The sequence below is a fragment of the Ornithodoros turicata genome, chromosome 6 (assembly GCF_037126465.1).
Source record: "Ornithodoros turicata isolate Travis chromosome 6, ASM3712646v1, whole genome shotgun sequence".
Classification (NCBI taxonomy): domain Eukaryota; kingdom Metazoa; phylum Arthropoda; class Arachnida; order Ixodida; family Argasidae; genus Ornithodoros; species Ornithodoros turicata.
Window position 1 is genome coordinate 25,292,980 of NC_088206.1, and position 26,463 is coordinate 25,319,442.

The window sequence follows — 26,463 nt, forward strand, 5'->3', positions numbered from 1 at the left end:
AGATCGCACAGCTATTTCTCACAGGCACAGAGCTCACAGGTTACAAACGTTAACAGTTTAAACTGAACTTCTCAGGAGCTGCTGTTGTCCTTCAAAACAAGTCTAATGGTAATTAGTAAGCTTTCTCGAATGCGTTACGTAGTATACTTCAATATCATGTGATATCTGTCCACCAATCCAGGGCCGAATCCAACTTTGTCCTCGGCAAACGTTGAGGGTCACCATATGGCATCGCTATTGGGCACTAGTGTGACAGATTAAAAGTGTTGGAAGTTAGCGCATGTGTTTTGTCCCTCTCAAGTCTTTGTCTTGTTAGTGCTGAGCAATGCTATGGTACCGAGTAGCCCTCGTGATGTGCTGCCGAGACTGTTTCGTGCCATGACCATTGTTTCATCTGCCACTAGCACCTAGCAGGGAGACACAGTTGCAAAGCAATTTCGGTGTGTACATGTAGATAACTTGGCCTTTATCTGTGTACCTCTGTTTGGTAGTGTAGTGCAACCTGTGGAGGAGGATCCCAGACACGCAGAGTGGGCTGTGTGGACCGAGGGAACCGCCCTGTGGCAGAGCGTTGGTGTGGTAACCAGAGGCGGCCACGTGTCGTGCGTCACTGTGCCCCAGAACCTTGCCCTTTGGCATGGAGAAGTGGTGACTGGTCAGAGGTAAGCTCTAGAATGGGCAAATTTTGTCACAATACCATTTTGTTTGTAGCAGATCCCCGTAGCATTATTTTCTGTGTCTGGATTTGGACATCTCTGGTGGTTTAGAGCAGGCTGCATATGATATACTAGAAGGCCTTGTGCTGTTTATGGGCAATAAATAAAAATAAATAAATGAAATGAATATCGCTCTGTGGATATCACATGTTTTTTTTAAAGAAACGGATAGAGGGTGAAACAAGGAGTCATTACTTGTAGAGCTGGGCAAACAGCAAAATTTCCATTGCGAATAGTTTACGAATATTTCACTACCAGGGAGAATCAAATCTGAATAATTTCTTCAGATGGTGAATCAAATTTGAATAATCAGAAAAGGCCCAATTTGAATAATTTTGAATACCTCATGAATATTTTGTGGTATTGTGCTCACTAAATGATGTTCTGCTCCAGACATGTGAGCCTTTTCACCTAGCATAACATATCGTGAGAGAAGGAAGGAGGTTATGTATGGTAGACTGCATTAGTGGAATGAACTGCAATGAGAGTTAGTCAACATGTTCCATGTAGCCTGCTTTGTGTGCACTTCCTCATTTCTATGCGTACGCTAGGAATTTCCTGTACTTCTTTTTAGAACCGACACATATTTCCATCTGTTACTGAACATAACTCTGGAAGTTGGGAGTAGATTTGCTGGAACCTGCAATGTCCAGAGTACAGTGTTGACCATGAACTCACAAAATTTTTAGTCACACAAAATTGTGAACAGTGTAAAGCGGGGTTCGCCTAATGCTCGAGTGTAACAAGATCAAGCCGACTTGCAGAATGGAGCCGCACACCAAAAGAACAAAGGCGGTAACGTGAAGTGAGCTTTCCCTTGAGACGAAGCCGACTTGCAGAATGGTGATAGCAACACCTCGCTTCAGAACTATTTGGAAAATATTAGAAAAAATCGAATACTGAAAATGGGTTGTGAATAGCATTCAAATACATGTAGCATCAGATATTCGTTTCATATTCAAAATTTTCAATATTCGCACAGCTCTAATTACTCGTAAAATCTGTTGCCTAATAAACATTGTGGCGCTTTTGTGGGTTCAAGCTGACAGAAGTATTGTCATGTGCAGTGCAGTCGCACGTGCGGTGAGGGAGTGCAGGTGCGCAGGGTGACATGTCACCGGGTCAACACATACGGATGGCTAGACCCCATCCCAGTAGAGTCTAGCACCTGCCCTGCCGAAGTACGCCCCACGTCCAGTCGTTCCTGCCAGGTAGGCCTTTGTGAGGAAGATGTGTTCTGGAAGCCTGGACCTTGGTCTGCTGTGAGTATGCCATCCAGTGGTCGCTGTGCGTCCCACGTGCTTGTGCTAAGGATGCTCTTGTAGTGCTCTGCTTCCTGTGGTCTCGGACGGCAGAAACGTCGCCTGCGTTGCTACGACAGTCATAACAAGCGGGTGCATAACTCCAAGTGCAGGGCGGCACTCAAGCGTAAGCTAGGACGCAAGAGGAAATGTTTCCTTAGGCCTTGTGAGTGCCCTGCCCTGTGAGTGAGTGAAGAGTTCATAAGCCCTACATACATGGCACTGTGCTGCAGGTGGGGCTTTAAGCTGTCAGGAGTTCCAGGACCGGATGGGTGTACGGACAGACGGAGAGCAGGAGATCTACGTACGGGGCCGTGCTGTCTCATTGTACTGCGGTCGAATGAACACTACAAGCCCCCAAGAATATATCTCTCTCAGCAGTGGAGAAAGCAGCAATTACTCTGAGGTCTATGGGAAAAGGTGGGTAACCAAATGATCAAATCACTGCACATGGAAAAATGTCCTGTAGGCTAAGAAAATATGGTTTGCAATTTTTACGAGTCTTATGTAACCTTTGAATGTGAGATTCAGAAGTTACTATGCTCCATATCTGTTAGGTGAAGCATTACTGCAGTGTCTGTCATCGAAGACAAATTTATCTTAAGAAGGTCGGGACACTTTCATACATGTGGTTCATTACATCATGGACGCATTCTGTTGCACGCCGGAATACTGAGGAAAATAGAATTATTCTTCTGCATGCCATACTTAGCGAGATACTAGCTCTCGAACACAAGCAAGTGCAGATGTCAGAGGCCTCAGAGTTGCCATTGGGAAACGTAAGCACGTGACGTCTCATGCGCTGCCTCACTGGCGGCAGTGAGGGCTGTGGTGTCAGGAGCCACATCAGTTTCGGTACTTGCTGTGCCTATTTTCTCCTCTTCTATTACCCTCTTCACTGTGAAACTTTCAATGTAGGTCCAGATCGGTGCAAAAGGCAGTTTTTACGTTTTTCTGGAAAACCTTGGATGACCTGTTAAGTAGCTTAAGTAGTTAAGTAGATTAACCCTTTAAGTAGCCTTATGTAATTAGTTTGAGATTCACATCTCCATTTGCTGATTGCATTTTTTAGGAATGGTGGTTTTTGAAATACATGTAGCTTTTTAGAGAATTGGTGGTTAGATCTGTCTTGGGCAGAATGGCTAGTTGCCATGCTAAAACAATCAAGTGTTAGCCTCTTAGGTTTTGCATGACTTCCATTGTGTGTCAACACGTGGGACACATCTGAAATATGCTTAGTTCATTTAGCTTGGGTGCAAAATATACAATACAGGGCCACCTGGGTTGTAAACCATGTGGTGATGGTCGCCTTAGTGCAACCTGGAAGCAGTCTGGTAATCGAAAGTGTGGTCATAATTTTATCTGTGGTAGGTTTTCACAGGGATGGGCAGTAATAGTAATACTTTGTATTATAATACTATTACTGTAATACTTTTGAGTATTTGTATTATGTATTATAATACTCATTTTTGAAATGTATTTGTATCTGTATTATAATACACAAAATGAGGTATTACATGTATTATAATACTTCTGAAGGTGTAATACTTTCTCAGAGGTCGTAAGTTCGACCTGCAAAGTGTCACCCGTGCACTTTATCAGTAATTTTTCGGGTCCCACAAACATTTGAACACGAACAAGGCTCCTATTACAGTGTTCCCCTGCCCCAAATTATCCCAAAGCGAGTGACTTTGGGGCCAGAGGTTACTGGAGGTTTCCTCGCATTCCTTCTACTTCAGAATCCGTAAGGATGAGTCATACCAGTACAAGCCCTTTGTCTTATGAAAGAGTGCGTGCAGCCAGTCACCCCTGTACGTGGTTGCACTATGGACAGTCACAGGTTTTTGAACGGCCCACATTTTATCGTCCAGTGTGGATGAAATCAGGGCTCTGCCACAGTGAGAGCAAGTTGTTCACTGCGATCGAATTGATCAGCGCTATCCGATCTTATTTGGAAAGATCAGGCCATGTGCAAAAATGTAAGCGTGAATAAAACGTCATTGGAGAATGATTGTCTCGATAAGTAATGGGCATATATCTAAGTAATTCTTCTGTTCTTTTCCTTTTTTTCTTCCCAAGTTAAGTATATTACAAGCGTATTACAAGTATTACTCGTGTAATACACAGAAGTATTAGTATTACGTATTATAATACTCATTTTTGAAATGTATTTGTATCTGTATTATAATACCGATTTCTAGGAAGTATTATGTATTAGTATTATAATACAAAATATGCGTATTACTGCCCATCCCTGGGTTTTCATCATATTGCTGGACAGGTGCATGCTTGCAATTGCTGCTGTCTCAGTACAATGTTTAGTCTTTATAGTCATTAGTCTTTCCTACACTTTGTCTACTTTAGTGTTTTCTCATGATAGCTTATAAATGCTTTCTGTGTGCCACACAAACACAATGCCAGTTTTACTTTGTGTAGATGTGCAACATGATATTTCTGATCGATTTTTTGGAGTGGATGAAAGAACTGCAGACACATGCCATATCTGTTACATAGGCTTGCCAACCCAGACACTTGTCCATATGGTGGAGCCCGAGTTGACTACTGTGACTGTTTGGATGATTACCCTGCTGGCCTCACGACCTTCTCCAAGGTTGCCCTCAACATGTCCAGCCTTCAGGTGGACTGTAAGTGCATGTGCAGATAACAGTGAGGAATTTTCAGCCTTTATTTTTTATTGTAGTGCAAGACCTGACCTACAGCCGCACTCTGCATGGTCGACCTGTGGGCTTCGCAGAAGCTGGGGACTGTTACAGCAGAACACAATGTCCCCAGGGACGGTTTTCTGTCTCACTGGCTGGGACTGGCTTTGCTGTTGACGCACAAACCAAGTGGATCACCCAGGGTGCTCATGCTACCATTGCCATTAGACGACTTGAGGTACTACCCCACTGCATCATAGAAATAAAGTGATCTCTGCTGGGCACCCACATGATGTGAATAGGCTATTCATATTGCTTATTGCTATTATTATTGGTGCTACATGATTTTGAATATGAAATTGAGTAGCGGCATACATGACTTATAAACGTGCCACATGGTCACAAAAAAAAGACATTAGCGTGCAATGTCAGTCCGGTCCCGTATGCCATTTCGTACGGTAGTCGTGCTACACGTCAGATTTGAGTGACATTAAGTGCGATGATGTCGATGCGGTACTCGGAGAGTATAAACGTGTCCAAAGAGATAGGACATAATATTCCACAAAAAGAGAAAATTTGCTTTATTTCATAATTGACGGTCTGTACAGGCGTCGCCATGCTTAACCGTAGCGCGGGAGCGCATGGCCTGCTTGCATGCCAGTGTGGACGCTGGAACGAGCTGGAGTGGAGACTGGGGCCCTGATACACAAGTGCCCCCTCTCGACGGGGACTCAGCAATGTGTCAAAAATTGCTGTGATACATAACACATATAATGGTGAACAGAAAAACCCAGAGCCTACAGTGTTTGCATACACCTCAAAAATTATTTCATAATATTGTGGCCCTGAAGCTCGCCCTTCCGCAATCCTGCATTTAGACCAAGTGTGATAATGCACGGTTGGTGTGCCTGTTGGTCAAGAGCATTAGGTGACACTACACAGCATGTGATCCATCCTACTACACCACTTCCCCCGAGCTCATCCCATCGAGAGGAGGCGCTCATGTACCATGGCCCTAGAGTCTCCACCCCAGCATCGGCGCAAGGCGGTGCTAGCATGCAAACAGGCCAGGCGCTCCCACGCTACAGTTAAGCGTGGCGGCACATGTACTTTGTCCGAAAACTGTTGTCATCTTGCCTCTCAGGTGGCAGCCAATTTCTCAAAAGCACATGTGCAAAAAAGAAATCCTTAACAACATCGGGCATTTTGCCAAAAGTAATGCTTGTTTTCGTGTAATTTATAAAATGATTGCACAGTACAGAGTGGCTTTATGGAAGTTTTAAATTGATCTTGTACTCGGACATTGGGAGCGAGGGTACGCATTTCGTGGGTGAATGAGCTGTGTCCAAGGAGGATACATATATACAGGGTGTCCGGCGAGAAAGTGTCAAAAAATCACAAAATAAAACCTCCCTGTAAGCAGTGGTGAAGCCAGGGACAGGTCTCTTTCCTTTGCCCTAGAATTCACGATGAATGATTACCAAGGTATGCGCGTTACACCACCTACTGACCTGTTAATTAGTGAGCAGAGATTCAGGGGTTGCCAGTAACTAGCTGAACAGCTCAGGCTCTACGGCGGAGAGAAACATGTATTGTTCCTGACCGTTCCTGTGCACTTACAAATGAAAGGTGATTCCTGGGGTTTTGTTTATGCTTCCTGGGGGTGTTTTGTGCATCCGTAGCAATACTCGAGCCAACCATGCTCACAATTCGGCGGTACAGCTCTACACTTTGCCCCTGGTAAGATGGCATCGTGTTGGCTTCACTCAGAGGGTGCCCCTTCCACTCCAACAGTATATATTATATAGCAGGGTATCCGTCGAGAAAGTGTAAAAAAATCACTAAAAAAACAAGGGGTGATAAAAACATGGGACTTGCTTTATGAGGCTCCTGAAGTATTTTGCCACCTACTGTAATGATTTTTGTTAATGTAATTATAATTAATTAGTGCAATTTTGCTAATTCATTTCTCAAAAATGCCAAGGGAATGTCACGTTTTTCTGCCGGAATTGGAAAGGCCATGTCTGGAATAGCGTATCGCAGTCAAAATTTGTTGATTTTGCGCACGTTTTTCAGAAAAAAATTGCTACCCAAAAAGCACCGCAATCCTATCGCAGGTTGAGTGCTCTTGCGGCCTTCGCTTCACGGCGGATACAAGCTCCGCCCAAGGGCCCTCCCTCTGCGAAGAAAGCAGGAAGAAAGAAGCAAACAAAACCGGTAAAGAGGAAGAGTGAAACAGACCGCAATCCTATTATCAATTACCGATAAACTGAGTCACACGGTTAGATTGCGCTTTGGACACAACCACAGTTTTGTGCCCTTTTATTCTCAATGAAAACAAAAATTAAAAACGGTGCTCGAAGTGCTTGCCGTCTTCGCCAATACACAACTGGCATCTGTAAAATATATTTCTTGTTGTGTTGAAATCATTTCACAAGGAAAAAGGTACAACGGTTTCTGCCTGCTTTCTCCCTGGTTCCTCAGCGGTATGTCAGACCGCTACTCCGCAAAAGGGAAAACGAACATGATGTTTGCACTTGGCACCGCCGACATGGACTTTAACGCGGCTGTAGTTCCTTATATTCAGCGCTATGATAGTAAACATTGCCCAAGCGCATGGACGATCCGCAGTCTGTACGAGCGGCTGAGTGAGACTGGCTCTTTCAAGACCGCTGTACGGCGTCACCGGCCAAGTCGCTCCACGGCAGCTGTCCTTAGCGGCGCTAAGCTGTCGCTGTCGCTTAGCATCACTAAGCTGTCCTTAGTGAACCAGGGGCAAAGCGTAGAGCTGTGCCGCCGAATTGTGAGCATGGTTGGCTCGAGTATTGCATACAGATGCACAAAACACCCCCAGGAAGCATAAACAAAACCCCAGGAATCGCCTTTCATTTGTAAGTGCACAGGAATGGTCAGGAACAATGCATGTTTCCCTCCGCCGTAGAGCCTGAGCTGTTCAGCTAGTTACCGGCAACCCCTGAATCTCTGCTCACTAATTAACAGGTGAGTAGGTGGTATAACGCGCATACCTTGGTAATCATTCATCGTGAATTCTAGGGCAAAGGAAAGAGACCTGTCCCTGGGTTCACCAGTGCTTACAGGGAGGTATAGGCCGCCACCACTCCAGCTAGCATACATATCATCCTTGGTTGTGGCGATCACATTATGCGGAAACTGTCACTCAGATGAATGCCATTAAATATGTCCCTATAGCACGGCATGAATGATATTAAGGCTTAACCAATTAAGCACTTCATCTAATTTTTTGTGCCCATGTAACAGGGCAGGGCAGGTCGAATAGTGCAGTCTAGTGTTTGCTCAAATTGTTACAAGCAGATTAATAAACAGATGGTTTCAAATGAGCTTGTGCTGCTGTAACCACACAAGTTTTTTACATGATTATGCACAGCACCTTTTTGTCCGTTGATTCAGCAGTGCACATGAACTTTAGGGAGATAGCATTTTCAACAATCAACTATCTTGCACCTAGATCTGTGCTGTGTACATTTCTCTAGGGGACGGAGCTGTTTTGGGAAATGCCACTATATAACATGAAACCGTGCTGTCACATGTTGAGCAGGAAGACAACTCATTGAACACTTTATTTAACTGCCTGGGCTACATTTTTACACTGTCTCCCTGTGAATGGCATTGATCTTTGTTGTCTTGTCACCCTCGCTTACAATGGCACTTTCTCAAGATAGGCCTATGTTTGCTCATAGAGTCTCAGAATGTTGTGATGCAGTGCGCTGCAGGTTTACGCTTTCTATTCAACTGGGCTCTAGTATATTTGCACGAGGGGCAGCACCTGTTGTTCCCTTCACTTGCACTCCTTTACACTGCCCCTTGCACTTTTTAACGAATCAAAGACAGCTACTGGCACATTGAAACAGCTGATTTGTTGTACAGGGTGTCTTTTTTTTTTTTTTTTCGATACAGATTTTTTATTAAGAAACTGTAGGGGCTATAGACATCCTGTTTTCACTTCTGTCATCTCTGGGCCGGCGGAACATTCTTGGCCATCTGTTGCTCAACCGTCGAATGACTAATTACCTAAACATCTTTAATTAACTTTTTAACTATAAAAGCTACGAAGTTGTCCCAATGAGAACATCTGTTGCCATCGGTCACCTGATATCGTAGGCGTTTTCAGAACAAAAATCCGTTCGATAGATCGTCCGCAAAAAATTCGTGAAGCAACGCCATTTTTTTCTTATTTTTGTTCATTGCGCATCTTCAGAGATGCGTCTTTCCTTCGCCCCCAATGTGAGAGGGTGAAGGAGCACAGTGCCGCCTCATGCGTGGAAGATGAGCTTGAACTTGCGGAAACAAAACAAAAACAAATGTATCAGGTGACGCTGTCGGAACTGCCCTCATCTGGCATTTTCTGTTTTCTTTTAATCTTTTTTCCAGGATGCAAGAGGCGATAGTGTGCTCTTTCACCCACAAAGTAAGGAAAAAATGGTGCTCCTCCACGAATTTTTGCGGACGACCTATCGAACGGATTTTTGTTCTCAAAATGGTTACGATATCAGGTGACCGAAGGGAACAGATGTTCTCATTGGGAAAACTTTGTAGCTTTTACAATTAAAAAGTTAATTAACCTTTTTAGGTAATTAGTCATTTGACGGTTGAGCAACAGATGGCCACGAACCTCCACCGGCCCAGAGATAACAGAAGTGAAAACGGGATGTCTATAGCCCTTAGTTTTTTAATGAAAAATCTGTATCGAAAAAAAAAAAAAAGACACCCTGTGTATTTCAACCACTGAATGTATGTGTATGATAAGTTATGTTGTTTCAGGGCGGGGAAGTGATCCAGGGACGCTGTGGTGGATATTGTGGGAAGTGCTTCCCAGACGCTACAACTGGTCTCCTGTTGGATGTGCGGCCACCCTGACGTTCTTTTCATTAAACGAAGAGTTAGATCTGTTACGTCGTACAGCAAGACCGATACAGTATTGACTGAGGACATCTCGTTGTTCCATGGTGCTGTTATTTTGTGCCATACACTCAAAGGCTAAACGTGTCTAGCAGCTCTAGGAATGTGTTGACAACATAGTGGCAACTTATGATGGCAGCTAAACTTGGCATTTCTTTACTCGTGGCCTTTTTTTTCTGCGCTATTTATTATCCTGCTGTTGTTACCTTACATTTGTGTGTCCAGCCAACATCTTGTTACAACCTCCAATGTTAGTGCCAACAATGGCAAGTTACTTGCAGTCTGTTTTTTCCCCCCCACCTACCTCAACCCTCTTACGGTTGTACGAGGACCACACGTTGATGCGCACAAAGGCGTTCCACAGGTGCAGCTGCAGTCACCGATCCATTTTTTAAACCACTCGCTTCATCACTGCCAAAGCACAAGCCACCTGTACATAAATCATTGGCAGACACTGCCTCTTTTACCACGCTGCCTAACTCGTCTGACGAGTGCTTCGCAAGTTTTTGTACAATAAATACTACGATACTGCAGTTTGTCGTTTTATTATATTACAATACTTTATTTACAGAGGCAGAAGAACCATACTATGACTGTGGGAGTTCTCCCTTTCGTGGTCCCAATACACGCACATAATTTGCAGGCACCAGTCCAGTTGTTTCTCCATCAATGCTGGCCAACAGCCACCCCTTTACTGCAGGTTGCAGCTCTGCAAGTTAATGCTTTAATATTTGCTCCCACCGCTTTGCCCGAAACCTTACCTCGTGGTGCCAGTCGGATTTCCTGTCCCGCGTGGAGGCTTAATTCAGCTGTGCTTGCAGCCACAAAATCAAACGTGGCCACGGCTGCGTAGTGCTCATCCTGACCACTTGCCCATCGTCCTGCATATTCAAACTCCAATAATAAGAGCAGTAGTGCAGTCGACTACGGACATGAGATCAGCCTACAGGGAAAAAGTATAATATAGTGGGAACGTAAAGCTGTTTATAATAGACCAATGCACTGATTTCAAATGGGGGAAACTTTTGCTGATAGCGAATTTTTTTGTTTACGATCACCGATATCCCATTCTTGACTGCAAAATGTGGCTTTGCCGATTGCACGTAGGATGTGGATTCGTACCCTTTCCCAAGTTGACTCTCTGGCTTTACACTGGCTTGCTGCATTTCCCACTTTTGACGTAGCCTTTCTACTACAAGACACGACCTTACGAAATGCTAGTCTCATAAGGCGTTTAATGGGAGTCCACTGCATTAAGTGCAACGAATGTTATGCAGCACTGCTCTTATTGTAGTCTACCCACATACAGCAAGTGCAAGTCCGTACTATGTTTGGCGTACAAACGTTTCTGTGGTTTTCTTTGGTTTACCATTAATTTGTTGACTGCACGATCAGCCCAATAACACCTTGCAGAAGAGGCTTGCAAAGTCCTCTCCTCGAGATTTCTCCCGAGACGCGAATGAAAGATTTCCTCCCTCCACTCATTGTCATTGGTAGCAGTTAAGAATTGGCGATGAGAACGGCCTATGGGTGGCGTTGCGGGCGTTCCTAATGGTGTTAATGGCGTGTTAGATCTGCATAGCGGTTGAAGCGATTGTGGAAAAATTTCACGTTGTTGCTGTGTTCCGTTCTGAAGTTGGAACGCGGATGGACGGACACAACAAAGCATAAAAATAGCAAGATGGGAGACATCGAAAAAGCCAATCGTAGCGACGGGACGTTCCTTAGTGCGATACATATTGCACTGAACTTGGAATGAGCTTTCATGCCTTCCCGAAGGACAAGAAACAACGAAAAGTATGGTGTGTGAAACTCGGGAATAGGAAACAGCTCACGAAATATGTGATAACGTATAACAAACATTTCACCAATGAACACTTCAGAAGAGTAAAGGAACAACACAGATACAGTTCATCATCTGATGTTACTCAGTTGTTTCTATTAACTTTTACACGCTTTTGACGAAGTATTGTAGGGGTGTCACAAAATTGTAGGGGGGTCTCTTCCAGATTTTGGGGGTATTGGGGTGTGTTGGACGGACGTCCTCCCATTCCAAGAACTTGGCAAACACTGATTCTCAAGGGAAATTTAAAAAAAAAACGTCTGCAATGTGAGCTATGCATGGTCACTGTCGATGGCCCGAGCTCGCAAGGATGCGGCTGCATGATATGTTCCATGCACACAATGCCCGCACATAGCGAATAACTATTGTGTATTTGTCAAACGAGGAAATTAGAGGAATGTCCTCGAAAATTTTGGTGACAACTGCGACGGTGTTCACAAGACAAGAACTAGCAATCGCTCCAACGGCCATGCACTTGCACAAATTTTGTTCGCGCCACTAGGTTTGTTCAAAATTGCAGCAAAATTTCATGCACGAACGCCACCATACTGTCAGCAACTTCGTAATGCAATGCACTCACGTTCACATATTTTGTTCACTTTAGCTTTTACAAGTCTGAGCAAATTGTCTTGTCACAATTAAGTTGCATATTGCTACACTCTTACATGTTCCCACAAATATTTCCTTCGCATTGTGCTCTTCCGTTTCCGGCAACGGAATGCAAGGGCGGTCTCGTGAGGCGGTAGCCCGTGCAACAATGCAACTGCATGCTTAATTGCTTTAGCATTGGTTGCGTGCGCATGAGGTATCTTCACGCCTTCTTCGCTCGGCGACCAATGATAGCTTGCAAACGAAGTAATGCACGCATTACTTCATCGAGAATAGCTCCCCAGAGGTGTAATGTAGCCGTTGATTGTTGGCATTGTTACCGGATCACGTTTTTTTCTCATAGCTGCTTCTTCCTCAGAAAATGTCTCTGTCGGAGGCCTTTTGGGAGCTTCTGTGTACAGAACGATTCCTAGACGCCGTGTGCATCACATAATCTCTTCCTCCTTTGCTGGCGATTTCTGTTTCACCATATTTCTGCTGATTTCTACAGCAGAAATATGGTCTGACATCTTGACATGGTTATGGTTTGACAATATCTGACAGCATTGTTTGTTGTCCAAACTGAAACCGTGCACCCACGTGGCCCCACAGGGTGTGTGCTCCCGGTCGTCCACAATTGGCCGAGCAGACTGGATGTTGATAGGGCCCTATGTCTTTGGCTAAAACCTGGTAAAACCCATTTTTACCCCCTTTTGCATCATCAACACTTAGGGTAATAACAAAAAAAAAAACTTGCAAAGTGCCAATTCAGCCACTAATACGGGCACTGGAGAAAGCTAAGCATTGGACACTTAGCACAGCTGATTTTTTTTTTTTTTTCACCCGAAAATCTGCTCTTCCACCCAATATCGCCCAATTTCACCCTGTTTTACGGCTCCTGAAATCTCGATTTTTACCCTAGATTTTCAAAAAACGTAGAACCCGAAAACACAGGGCCCTCGATGTTGATGACGTAAGCCCGCTTCGAAGGGATGTATCCGGCGGTCACACCATGCTATTTTTGCGTGGTAACCGTGCCCCCGGTGCACTGAATATGGTTAAAAGTTAATGTGTTTACAATAGTGAGCGAAAATCATTTCATGGTCCCTTTAAAGGGACAGTCACATCAGAAACCCATCTATGGAACCGATACCACTATGCTCAGCATCAGCCTACAATCTACCTGGATAGCTTTTTCGTCCGAAAAGTGCCTAGATTGCAAATTTTTAAAGATCAGCACTGTTTCCGCAGCTGTGGAGGCTCCAGCGGCGTGACATCATACTCTAAGCAGAGGAGTGAGAGGGCGGCGCGCGGAGGAGGAAAGGTGACGTCCAGAAGCCCCATAACTCTATGAGACGCCCGCTTGGCCGCGGCATTCCTTTTCTCTAGGTTGGACCCATTGGTTCTTAGGGAGTGACATTTTCTCGTTTTTCCAGAGAGGGAATTCCGGAATGCTCTCAATGTCCAGCGCCTGTCCTTGTCATGCATGCCGTCGAATAACACTCGAACTACACCACTATTTCGTGTGGGATTTTCGATACTGTGGTCAGTGGTTCACGAGGAATAAAATTGACCCGAAAATTTTGAAATCAACTGGAACGGATGCGCCCATCCCTTTAAGGGGACACATTGTAAGATCCGAAAAATTTGTTGACCTCAAGCCTCATACCTGCAGCAGAAGTAGCGGAGGATACCATCTTCCAGAGAAGCCAAGGAGCACAAACCACAAAGCCCAAAAACACCATCACTGGCCATGCGGACGGGCTGTTATTTGAGGGCATGCCAGACAGGTCTTGAAACTTTGCCTGCTCCACGAGTCCTGAAAAAGAAAAATGCAATACTGGTCATAAAGCAATCACCCACAAGAATGTTGCGTCACCTAGCATGGCAAGAGTACGTCGCACCATCCACCGCAGCGCTCGTACTAAAGCCAGGGCTGAAATTATCCTGCCCAAAGAATCCTTGAGCCGAGATGCCTGGTCGGCCACGCCGACCACTGCCCTGAAGGATGTTACTAGGGCATGGTAGCTGGACTCTAGCATCATGGCCACCGAGCCAAAGGCCTGCACCAGGGCCTCCACGGATTGGAATGCTGGACGGGAGCCATGTTCCGCCAGACGAGCCAAAGGTCCCTCGGATGATGAACCCCACCGTCCACTGCACCAACACTGTTGCTGTTACTGATGGCTTTGTACGTCTCAGGGGATCGGCAAGGCTTTGCATCGCTTTTCTTTTTCCTGATCCTGACTAGGTGTTTGAGAATGACATGGAGGACATAAACACTGCCACGCAGCCCTCTGAAAATGTCCCCCACTGTCCCCATTCCCTTTTAGAACAGAAATTCAAGGGTCTTTCAAGGACCTTTTACAGTTCAGCGGTTATTTTGTCTGTGATGTAACACACAGATTATGAACAGGCTTCAATATTTCACAAAAATATTTACAAGCTACAGGTATCAATCGCATGAGAGAATACATGGGAGCTGCAAATAGTGATCCATTCACAAATGTGACTGACGATTCCTGAATGTTAAAGATCATACGACAGAAAGGAAAGTTGATTGCGTAGTAGTATAACTGAGGGCACCGCTAATTTCTTGTTGTTGATTCCTATTGCAAAGAGTTCTAACTCCTGCAGTTTCGAAGCTATAGTTCTGACTCCGGATAAGCAGAATTTGCACTGCAGCTCCATGGGAACAAGAATTTGCAAAATCAAGGGTATTCAAGGATCGTGAAAAATTTCAGGGTTTTCCAGACCTTGAAGATGGCATTTTCAAATTCCAGGGTATTCAATGGTTTCAAGGACCAGTGGGAACCATGTCTGAATTGACTAGTGAAATCGAGGACTTTGGGTGCTTTCAATCTGAGTGGTTAGCAGCAGCTAATGTGCGAATGTATTCAGATGTGACAGGTGGTTAGTATGACAGCAAATTTATCACACTACAGCACAAGTGGGTAGGGGCGGATTCAGACCCTCGGATCGGGGGGAGGGGTTCCTTTGTCAGAGCGCGTAGTGGGGGAGGAGAGAGAGGAAAATTCAATGTATAAATTGACGCTTTTGGGGGGCAATCTCCCCCCCCCCTTGATCCGCGACTGCAAGTGACACCAATGACAGAAAAACTATGTGCATTATAAAAAAGCCACCACAACAATGTGTTGGTGCATTTGAATAAAACCTAAGTCCCTGGTTCCTGCCTTGTGCTGCAGCAGCTACCTCACAGAGGGCACAGCACATAGGGGTGGCTCCCTAGACATGACAACAATGTACAGAAAGAGGGACAGTTTCAGACTTGGATGGCTATAATGAGGACGCACGGGTAGAAAGATCCGTAGCCGCCGTATCCTCCGTATGAACCATAGCCTCCACAGCTGCCGTAGTTGCCTCCATATATGCTGCCGAAGCCACTCCCATACATGCCATAGCCACTGCCTCCAAAGGGGATGTTTGAAGCATATGTGTCTGGTCGTGGGGGTACAGGTGGGGCTGATACGGGACCTCCCGTAATGCTGTCACCACACCTGGGAAGTGAAAAATTGATAGCTGAAGGTAAATGGTACCGAGCGGTTGTTGTATTCCTACAATGTATATCATGCGTCAAAGAGCAACAGGTGGATCCGTCAAACATTCGAAGTTAGGGGTGAGAAGCAAGATAACACAGCAACTTCAACTGTCAGTCTACGTGTTTTTCACGTACGAGGAAGTTCAAACTTTATTTCAAAACTATCTCACAATAAAGTAGTTTCCTTCAACAGAGACGCTAAAGAAATGTCTTTGAATGGAAAGTACTTATTCGCGGTCTGTCGACCTTACAAGCGGACTACTTCCTTATTAAACGGAAGGCAAAAATAAAGTAAAACTGCCTCACACATACACACAAGTGGTAGATTTCGCAACTATAAGAAACAGAATTTTCACTGAAGCTGTGAACGGTCTATAATGAGCAATTTGTTTCGTAATTTGTGTTCTTGGGTCAGATGACTAGTCGTAAACTTGAGCGAATACTTAACACTGTCCTTCACGGCCCTTAACAGCGTTCAACACAAGGAGACACTTACAAATTCTGAGAACTGTTGAGGTTACCAGTGTCCCCGCACGGCCGCATGGCGGCAAAAAATGACTTATCCCAGTTTTGTTGTTCCCAAGGCTTTTGAGGCGACGCCATAGACTGCTGTCTGATACACGTTGATGACGTTTCGCTGGTTTCGCTTTCCCAGCCACAGCTTCAGTAGCTTCGACCGGTTGCTTTTTTTTTTTTTTTTTTTGTGGTCACATTGAAGAGAAAAAGTGAGCTAACAAGAAAAGAGGAAATATTAACACTTGCCTGTCGAAGATAATTGTAGTTTGTAAGTGTATTGAGAATTTCCAGATTTATTTCACTAATACTGTGAACTATGGGAAACGCTGCACGCTGACAACGGTGCCCTGTGACCTGTGGGGTCGCTGGAATCGCGAATCGCCGTCTTGAGGCGTCTTGAGCTTGCTGGCGCTCGGTTCGTTTCTCCCTCCCACGGTGATTTCGCTTTTGAGTGATCGTCGGAGTTAAGGATGTTACTGAATTCACACAGCAAAGTATCATGACACTTTCTACAAGGCCACTCCGTATGGTGTGCTTACATTGCCAGCCTCTTGCACGCTGTATGAAATGTGTTGAGGGCCGTTTCTCCATGGAATGGCTCATGACTTTTATGGTGTTGCTCCTAACAATATCCGCACTTCGCTGTCCTACATGGCGGCCCTCCGTTTACGTTCCTGTCTCAGATATGGAAGAAGAAGTGTGGGCCTGTCCGGTGTCTGAACCAAGTACGTTGCCGCTTTGCCCGCTTGTACCGAATGGCTTACCAAGATACGTTGGTGTGAAAAGAAGAGTGAACCAAACTCTCCTCGAGCACATTGCGAGTGAAGTGGAGCCAGGAGGCCGTTGGCGTCCCAAGCATTGCCGTGCCCAGCAGAGCCTTGTGGTTTTAGTGCCATACCGCGATCGCGCTATGCATCTTGCCCTCTTCTTACAGCACATGCACCCTTTCCTACAGTCCCAGTTACTCGACTATTCCATCTATATCGTCGAACAGAGCGCGGAGCATGACTTTAACCGTGCTAAGCTTTTCAACATTGGCTTTGTGGAAGCTTTGAAAGACCGTGGCGACGCCTGCTGCTTTGTCTTTCATGACGTGGACCTTCTTCCAGAAAATGGTGACAACTTGTACGCCTGCGGCCATCAGCCACGGCACATGTGTGCAGCCCTGGATACTTTTCGCTATGTTCTGCCCTACCCAGAATTGTTCGGTGGAGTAGTTGCCATGCATCGCCAACACTTTGAGGCCCTCGGTGGATTTTCCAACCGCTTCTTCGGTTGGGGAGGCGAGGATGATGATTTGGCTGCACGCGTAAAGCGAGTGGGTCTTAATATCGTCCGCTGGGAACCTAAGCTGACCATGTACTCTGCCTTGAGTCATGTTCCTGCTGCTCCTAACCCAGCACGTTACAACCTGTTGCAGGAACGTGATCTTGATGATGGGCTGTCATCACTTTCATATCGCCTTCTGAAACATGAACGTAGGCCCCTCTATACCAATCTTCTAGTTGACGTAGGTAACACAGAAACGAGGATGCATTTGTGACCACTCTAGTGTGTTGTTATTTTAAGTGCTAGTTTTGCTATTTATTTTATTTATTACTGCAACAAAATGCTTGGACACCCATGCTTATGGGTTTTGTGCACATATCCGTATGTACAGGCAAGCACTATAAAGAGTCTCATTCAGGCCTGGCAATTGCAAATTCATATTGTACACTTATACACCTGTCACATGGCAAATTGAATGGCATTCGCAGCAAACAACATTTGCACCAAATGTCATTCGTTGCAATTAATGCAAGTATTGCATCGAGCTACACGAAGTAAAAGAACGTCATTTGCAAATGATGTCACTGTCGATGATTACACCAGGGCCAAACTGCATGGGCGGGCACCTGGGGAGGAGCATATTACAGGAGGCTGTGATCGGCTTGCGTGACATTACAGGGTTGTTGATAGGAAGCCGCATCTTGCTGCCAAGGATACAGGGTCGCATTCTTGCCATCACACGGTTCTCAGACTGACGTCGTGTGCACGTACCTCTCTGTAAGAAAGCCTACTTGCATGGATCTCGTTGCTTTCAGATGTGTACAATAAATCATACTGCTCGTGCTGCCGGAAACTAATCCATGAACCTGATAAAGTTAGAAATACACTTCAGTCTGCAACAGAAATCAACAAATTGATGCTTGGAGAGCGAACTATCCCTCCAGCCTTCCTTCCTTCAGGTCAAAAGTTATTAAATTTGCGATAAAATATTGGAGTACAACTCTTCATTTGTGTTAAATTTCTCCTAATGGTTTATCGTTGTTTCTGCTACCTCCTTACTGATTAGGGGACGCAGTCGGTGCAAGAGAAAAACGCGAATGAGCTCCTTGAACTCATTTGCTGGGCAAATATCATTCACATGTAATGCCATTTGGTTTCACCGTGTGATGTGGAACGAATGTCATTCGCTGGGAATGGCATTTAATTTGCCGTGTGACAGGGGTATAAGATGTTTTAAGTGAGGAGTGAAATGAATCTAAATGTGTGGTCAAAATTACTGTTCCTGAAGTACACTGTTCAGAACAAAATATTCCTGAAAGGCATTGGTTGAGTCGCACAATGCAGACTGCCAAAACCTAATAGCAATTGACAGTGCACTATTAAATAATCTCTACAAATTTATTTTTGTAATATTTGATGTTATTATGTATCTTGTGCCGTTGTACCATTTTCGTGCCTGTTGCTGCGTGAAATCACGCGAGGTGCTTCCCAAAAACTGGTGGCGTACGCAGACTATTTCAGTCACCATTATAGTTGTTTATTTACTACTTCCAGTCTCGGCACACTTCGTGGTGGTCAACCTTTGGAAAAAGTTTTCCACTTTAAATTCAGTAGTTAATACTATCTGGGGGGGTCCTGAATGCTCATAGAACTGTGACAAGTATTATTTATTTTTATGGACAGTGCCGCTTGAAGACCATCGGCTACATCCATTTCTATAAGCTCGCGTTTGAGTTCAGTTTCCATTGTCTCCAATTGCATTGTGGTTTGCAGATCGGGAAGAGTTGTCCACACTTCTAGTGGGACGTCAACCCATCTGGGCGACAAAGCGGCTTGTGGTTTTCAAATGGTATTGCCAATAGAAATACACGTGGGTCAACAGTTAGTCTTGTCCTAGCTGCTGTACGAAGTAATAAGACCCCTCATGCCCTTTACTACGGCACTGTTACTACAGAAACACTACAGAAGCTGCAGAAATATCTGCAAAGTGTGCGTCTGAACATACTGCGCCTGCATGCTTCAAGCTGTTGCTTCTACACTGATCGTGTTGCAAAAACACCCATGGGAGACGACGCACATTTGCATGCTTTTACAGCAAACACGTAATATATTCGTGCTAGCAAAACATGTGAATCGGCTTCACCGTCTACCTGGCATTTTACCACCTTCGCATATGCCTCGCTCTAAATGTGCGGACTACATCCTCTGCTAGTGGCTGCAGCACTTGAGTTGTCTCTGAGAGCACGCCATGCATGCTGTCTATGCAACTCCCCAATTTCCTTCTCCTCCTATTGCCTGTGGAGCATCCTCATTGGTTCTTTTCTCAAATAAGGGGGTTCAAGTTCAAGGATATGAAGTCCTCCACGGATAACCACAGTCCCAACAAAGACTATGCACAGTATCACAACAGATATAGCCGAAAAAATTTGTAAAAATTCCGCTTTAGCCCCGTCTGCTTGATTGTCGGAAAGAAGAGCGCAAGGAAGGTGCGGGGAGAGGAGGAAGTGTTCCCCCCGCTTTTCGACCTTGATGGTGGTGACAACCGTATTATCATAAAGAAGGCAAAACAAATGAAGGCAGGGACACTCTCTTTCACGCACATTTCCCGTGCGCTCCTTTGCGAATATCCAGCTAGCGGGGCTAAAGCGGAATTTTCACTATTTTTTTCCGACTATTTCCGTTGCGATACTGTGCATAGTTTTTGTTGGGTCTGCGGTTAACCATGGAGGACTTTATACTTCAGTAAAAAAAAAAGGTGAGGCTCGCTTGGCAATTTTCAAAGTTCTATTGAAAAATAAATTTCCCGCAATTAAAAATTGGCTGCAAGAGATTCCAGAAGGTAAAGTCCTGCAATCCTCCGGTGGGTCCCCAGTTAGAATTTCTTATCACCTTAGGTGAAACACCCTGTATAATTTCCGGTGATGGACGATGAAATACACAGAAAGGAACACGGATGGACTGTCCATGCGTCAAATATGTATTTGATCTGATGCTCACAAATATTCATGTCTTGTATTGTAAAACTACACCCCTTGATGTGGTACCTTTCCCTAGGAATCTCATGTGTATGTGGCGGGGGGGGCGATGTTTCTACCATTGATGTAGAATGAGCTCCCACTGTGCTGGTTGCAGTGTGAAAATAAAAACAAGCTGAATTAAATTTCTTGGTTTATGCGTTCTCTGTGTTAAATATTTTTTACTTGTTTACTTGTTCGACTGACTTCAGAATAAAGATATACTTAGTCATCAAATAATAATTACCCCAACTGTAGGGGGCAGCATCCTCGTGACCTGATTGCGTCACACTTACAGATATTTTTTTTATTTCGTGTTAGCGCCGCGAGGCAACGCTGACTATGAGCGGCGTACAGATGTGGAGAGAAGTGTGTATGTGATCCGAGCGACCTCAGGGGGAACTGTGCGGACATTCGTTAGGAAAAGACTTTCCTAACGAATGTCCGCAACCCCAGGGAAACCTCAGACAACACAGCCGGTGGTAAGATTCGAACCCACCACCTCCCAGGCTTGAGCACAACCTTGGCTACCACCAACGAACGCAACGGACATGACTCATTAACCCAACGCAAAGCCACCGCTTTTTTAAAAACAACTTTTAATACAATGATGATATTTCATATCATTTCATTTCATTTATTCTTTACATTGCAGTACAATGTGGGATCAGGGCTCGGAACCGTTATTCTTTGTGGTTTGGTTCAAGTTCTGGTTCAAGGTTATCGGTTCGGTTCGGGTTCAGCACAACCAAAATAACGGTTTGAACCGATATTAATCGGTTCGAACCGGTGTACGTGTGCTCTGCACTCTCGGAAAAGCAACGGATAGTAAAAGTAAGAAAACGTTCGATTCTTGACCGCTATTTTACGTGTCATCACCTTACGCTTGGGGCGATGACGGATGGTAAGGGTCAAGAACCGTTCGTTTGCATACTCTTATTTTAAGTGGCAACGGCTAACGGTTACGCCATCCGTCAAATGTTTGCTCTTATATTACCGCCTATTGCAGCACGTATACCGCATAGCATGAGTAAACGAAAAAGCTCTGTAGCCGTCAACGGTGCAAGGTGCCCTCCCTTCGTCCCCCAATGGCAACATCGTGCTCCTCTTGCGCTCGCATCATAGCTGGGCGGCCTCACTCATGATGACCCTCATGAGGAGGACGCCTCACCCTCACCTCACGACGATGAGGTGAGGGTGAGTGAGGCTAGACCACGCTGAAAGTTCCTCATGAGGACAGTCGTGAGGCATTGTCCCTCATGAGGCCCACCGTGAGGGCCCTTATGAGGCCAGTCGTCGTGACCCTAGTAGCACAAAACGTTTTGTAAACGTCGAGGAAAGGTCTAGCCACAACCACATTTTCATCTAGGAGACGTCTTCAATCTGATTTACATAACGTCTTCTATCCCCGGATAAGTTGACGCTTTCCCGAGTCTTGAAGACGTGTTTGTGGCCGTCTTGAAGACGTTCAAAAAATGTTTAGAACACTAATTTGAATGTGAGAAACTTCAGCCCTGTGGATATCCACCGGGTACAGTTTTCCGGAGATCTGCTTCTTTTTTCATTTTTCAACCTCAGTCACCGTCACCACACGTTCCATTTTCTGTTTCTCCAAGCAGAACTGCAAGCAGCACTGCCACGTGGCATTTTGGCCAAAATCGAAGACGCGCGGTTCACCAAGGTGGACCGCGTTAGCAGAGGTCCTCCCACCGCAAGAACAGCAGGCTCCCTCGACGGCTTTACACGTGTAACGCCGTGGAGGGAGCCTGCTGTTCCCCTACGTACGTAGGGGAACCAGAGCGTAGAGGTGGTCTATTCCCTTGCAAAGGGAAAACAGATACTATACATTGCTCGTCTTAGAAACTCCCGTAAACTCGATAGCCGTGCTCGACTCTGAGTCAAAATGGAGGGTGAGGTGTCTAAGTTTATTTCAATTACGCACACAAACAACTCTGAAGTGGGAAATTTCTGGGAGTATTAACTCACCGTCAACTCAACGCCTGTGTTTCCTACTGCTTTTGGTTTCAGACAGTCAGTAGGTCCACCGAAAGTAAACTTATTCAGTGCACACAAATCGTCCTCGTCTAAGATACGTCTTGAACACAGTTGGCGAAGACGTATTATAAACGGAAACTCGGTACTTCTTGCAAACGTGAACGGAAGACGTTTACGGGAGGTCTTCCTTTAGGATATCTCTTCAACAAAGATGCCGAAGACGTATTATAAACGTTAAATCGGCGCGTCTTATAACATACTATAAATTACGGCTTCTAGACGTCGCGTTGACGTCCTGATCGTCTTCTACCCTAATTTGACCAAATAAAGACGTTTCCGCGACGTTTTGTGCTACTAGGGGAGGCCATCAATACGTGAGGGTACAACGTATTCCGTGAGGAGCCTCACAAATGAGGCCGTGAGGCCCTTTGTGAGGAGCCTCACCGATGAGGCCGTGAGGCCTTTTGTGAGGAACCTCACCGATGAGGCCGTGAGGCCCTTTGTGAGGAACCTCACGGTTGAGGCCGTGAGGCCCTTTGTGAGGAACCTCAAGGTTGAGGCCGTGAGGCCTTTCGTGAGGAACCTCACGGATGAGGTCATGGGTCCATTCGTGAAGAGCCTCACGGATGAAGGGAAGCCACTGTATCCCCTCGCTTGGAGAAGGTGTGCGTCAGATGACATCACTCTGCGCGAAGGGCCAATGGAAATTCGAAGATCTTCGAGGATCGCCATGTTCCGTTCTTAGGTTTCATTCCTCCATATACAGGGTGGTCCACCAACCATGATAGAAATTCATAGTAAAAGACGTTGGCCCCGGAGGGACATGCGGTCAAGGGATTTTTTTTCTGCCAATGACTTTTGCCACATATTGGTAACATTTTTATTTCATTTTAATTGACGGAAAGTTAATTTCTTGAATTGAATTCCGAAATTTTCCAAGGCAATCTGACGTTTTCTTTGCGGAAATGGGTTCCCCGTGGTCATTTTTCTCAGTATAGCATATAATCCCACTCGTAATGCAATGGCAATTGCCGAAATAAATTCGTCGAAAATTCGTGGAGATGAGCCCTTGGCTCCGCCTCTTTTTTGACGACTCTAAGTTTGAACGGAAAGCTGCGAAGAAAGAAGGTTACATTGACAAGCCACACGAGGGGGGAAAGGGTTACAAGCCTTACCCACGGAACAAACACCTGCGGTGAGTGGGGGAATCAGAGCTATCTTATCAAAAATGAGGTCACCCGACGTGTTGACAGGTAGGGAAGGAAATACATTTTTGGACCGTTTTGCACTGCGGTCTCAGTGAATGCAGTGAACAAGTAAACGGCAGCGATGGCAAGCACCGTGTATTCCAACCAAGAAAAAACAAGGATGATCATTGCTCTGGGGGCTGCAGGTATGGACTATGACAGAGCAGTCCTCAAATACAGTGAAATGCTTCCAGGAACTAGGGTGGTGAGCTCTTGTACCACAAGGCGTGCATTTGCGAGACTGTCCACAACAGGAAGTTTCCGTTCCGGTACCCAGAGCCGGTCACACCCAATCTCTGCCAGTGAGTCGACACAAACAGACCAGGCCCTGAAAGAAGTAGGAGATGATTCCACGTAAAGTCTGCGCACCCTGGCAAAGTGAGTACAGACATCAAAGTCAAGTATGCTAAGGATACTACACAAGCACAAACTCCACCCATACCACGTGAGCCTTCATCAACATTTCCAGCCGGGCGACACCCAGAAACGGCTGGATTTCTGTAACTGGATCCGATGTCGGACCCAGGAAAGCAGAAACTTCGTGAACAGGGTCATTTGGGCTGATGAGGCCCACTTCTGCCATAGCGCTCAAGTGAATCGACACAACGCGCATTATTGGAGCCAAACAAACCCACACACTGGCTACGGGACTGCAAGCATCAGTACGAGTGGGGATTGAATATATGGGCCGGGATTTATAACGGAGCCATTATTGGGCGAATCTTTTTCACGGGACCCCTAAATGCCAACCGCTACTGTAGCGAAATTTTAGATGCCGTGTTCAGCTTTATTGATGACCTGCCTCTTGCTGAACAGACCCGCGTATGGTTTCAGCACGATGGGGCTCCACCTCACAGCGCGCAGCACAGCTGCTCCGTCACATGTTCCGGGAGAAGTGGGCTGGCCGATTTGGTCCAGTGTCATGGCCCGCCAGGTCTCATGACTTAACGCCGATGGACTTTTACCACTGGGATCGCATCAAAGACGAAGTATACAAAAGCGAACCACGATCGCCGGCTGACCAGCAGGGGAAAATCACTGCTTTCTGCTCGTCGCTTTCCAGATCCGAAATAAAAAGGACCGTGGAAGGTACAATTCGGAGAGCCCACCTGTGCATTGCAGCAGATGGCGAACAATTCGAACGTTTTTACGCTAATGATAACCTAATCAAAGTACACAGGAAGTGTGTTGAATGTGAAGAAATCCGTAGCATGTTGCAACAAACGAATTGAAAAAAGAAGAGAGCTGACAGGCGCTCGTGCATACAACTCTCTCTCTCACACACACATACACAGGTTCATGACAATAAGGCGGTGCAGAAAAACTATGAGACCGCTATCAGCAGTCATAGTGAAAACTGCCGCGTACGCACCCAAAAGCAAACAAACACACTGAGCAAAACACGAATAAAGGAAAAAGAGCGCGACCCTGAAACTGACGTGGGCAAAGCTGATACCTGGCAGCGGAACTCTTCTGTGGGTTGGGTTTGTAACCCTTTCCCCCTCGTGTGGCGTGTCAATGTAACCTCCTTTCTTCGCAGCTTTGCGCTCAAACTTAGAGCCGTCAAAAAAGAGGCGGTGCCAAGGGCTCTCATTTCCACGATTTTCGGCGAATTTATTTCGGCAATTGCCATTGCATTACGAGTGGGGTTATGCGCTGTACTGAGTAAAACGACGACGGGGAACCCATTTCCGCAAAGAATACGTTTGATTGCCTTGGGAAATTTCGGAGTTCAATTCAAGAAATTAACTTTCCGTCAATTAAAATGAAATAAAAATATTACAAATATGTGACAAAAGTTACTGGCAGAAAAAAATCCCTTCACCGCATGTCTCTCCAGGGCCTACGTTTTTTACTATGAATTTCTATCAGGGTTGGTGGACCACCCTGTATGAAGGCTACCATGAAGAATTTGGGCATGCGACTTTTTCATTAGTGACCTTACATGACATGACTCTCTTAGGCGGTCACGTTATGTTGTTGCATAAGATAAAACCCCGAGAATAGGGAACACGATTTCGAAGTCGTGTTTTGAGCGCCACACTACCTCTTGTGGATTCGTTTTTCTGCCTGTTTACTGGAATAGCAGCCTCGTTTGGAGAGGCCCTGTACCGCGTTTTCGAAAGCGCGTGCAGCTGCTTTCCCCCGCTAATTTCGAATGATTGCAACTGGACACACGCGTGCTGTGTCGTGCCAAAGGTGCCATGTGCAGTGTTTTTGTATTTTCTTTTTAAACAAATGTTACCGCTGCTGGGAATGTAACGAGGCTTTCTTTTTATTTTGACATCTCTTGTTCTTAACAGCATAAAGCTGAATATAAAGCAGCCTTTACCGGGCTCCCCAAAGTCTGTGCGACAGGAATAATGAAGGAAGTACTAAGGAAGGAACTAACAAAGCAGAACAAACAAATAACAATAAAAAAGATCTATGATGAAAAACCTGAGACTGGGGAAGAGACGAAAAACAGACGTTGAAATTGAGAGTTTGTGTGCGTCGTCTGTTTTTCGTCTTGTCCCCAGTCTCGGGTTTTTCATCATGGAGTTGTAAGAATTTTCAAAATCTTTCTTTGTCCCCTCAAAACGAAGCCAGGAAAACTGGAATCCCCGTGACTGTAGGGCGCCTTTGAAATGTAAAAGAAGGAGAAGAAAAAACAACAATAAAAAGGCACGACCTGATTGCAGGTGCGATTAAGTACCATCGTTGTGCCCAAACACTTCAGCTGTGAGCGTATCCTCCGATTCTGGCAGCAGCGTCATACGGTTCTGAGAATCGAGTACAGGATCTCTTCAAGCACTATTCCCCGTCACCACCCGATCA

General features: G+C 45.5%; 3 protein-coding genes across 9 annotated transcripts in view; 2 read left to right on the top strand and 1 right to left on the bottom strand.

Moving 5' to 3' along the window:
• Positions 1–10,148, top strand: part of LOC135396459 (A disintegrin and metalloproteinase with thrombospondin motifs 9-like) — a 99,309-nt gene extending 89,161 nt beyond the window's left edge. For 5 of the 7 annotated variants that reach the window (XM_064627440.1, XM_064627439.1, XM_064627441.1 and 2 more), the window contains 7 exons: positions 492–662; positions 1,784–1,978; positions 2,042–2,183; positions 2,251–2,437; positions 4,532–4,662; positions 4,719–4,915; positions 9,478–10,148. In XM_064627440.1, coding sequence (XP_064483510.1) covers positions 492–662; positions 1,784–1,978; positions 2,042–2,183; positions 2,251–2,437; positions 4,532–4,662; positions 4,719–4,915; positions 9,478–9,573 — 1,119 coding nt within the window. In that variant the 3' untranslated portion in view covers positions 9,574–10,148. Of the gene's footprint in view, positions 1–491; positions 663–1,783; positions 1,979–2,041; positions 2,200–2,250; positions 2,438–4,531; positions 4,663–4,718; positions 4,916–9,477 lie in introns of those variants that run through there. The other 2 variants (XM_064627442.1, XR_010423393.1) reach the window with 2 other exon arrangements.
• LOC135396461 (peroxisomal membrane protein PEX13-like) lies at positions 10,145–16,270 on the bottom strand. Its single transcript, XM_064627446.1, has 6 exons — positions 16,102–16,270; positions 15,361–15,564; positions 13,926–14,203; positions 13,716–13,865; positions 10,377–10,496; positions 10,145–10,324 (listed from the first exon to the last, which is right to left on the bottom strand). The coding sequence occupies exons 1-6, from the start codon at positions 16,206–16,208 to the stop codon at positions 10,203–10,205; spliced, it is 981 nt and encodes a 326-aa protein (XP_064483516.1). The 5' UTR covers positions 16,209–16,270; the 3' UTR covers positions 10,145–10,202.
• A 197-nt stretch (positions 16,271–16,467) lies between these two features.
• LOC135396460 (beta-1,4-N-acetylgalactosaminyltransferase bre-4-like) lies at positions 16,468–17,813 on the top strand. Its single transcript, XM_064627445.1, has one exon. It carries the CDS (start codon positions 16,621–16,623, stop codon positions 17,662–17,664), a length of 1,044 nt encoding a protein of 347 aa, XP_064483515.1. The 5' UTR covers positions 16,468–16,620; the 3' UTR covers positions 17,665–17,813.
• The last annotated feature ends 8,650 nt before the right edge of the window (positions 17,814–26,463 follow it).

Coding starts and splice junctions, on each gene's coding strand:
- LOC135396461 (XM_064627446.1), bottom strand. CDS start 16,208: ATGGCGTCGCCTCAAAAGCCTTGGGAACAACAAAACTGGGATAAGTCA. Junction 13,866..13,925: donor ACGTACTCTTGCCATGCTAG/GTGACGCAACAT, acceptor TTTCTTTTTCAG/GACTCGTGGAGCAGGCAAAG. Junction 10,325..10,376: donor AATCCGACTGGCACCACGAG/GTAAGGTTTCGG, acceptor ATTAACTTGCAG/AGCTGCAACCTGCAGTAAAG.
- LOC135396460 (XM_064627445.1), top strand. CDS start 16,621: ATGACACTTTCTACAAGGCCACTCCGTATGGTGTGCTTACATTGCCAG.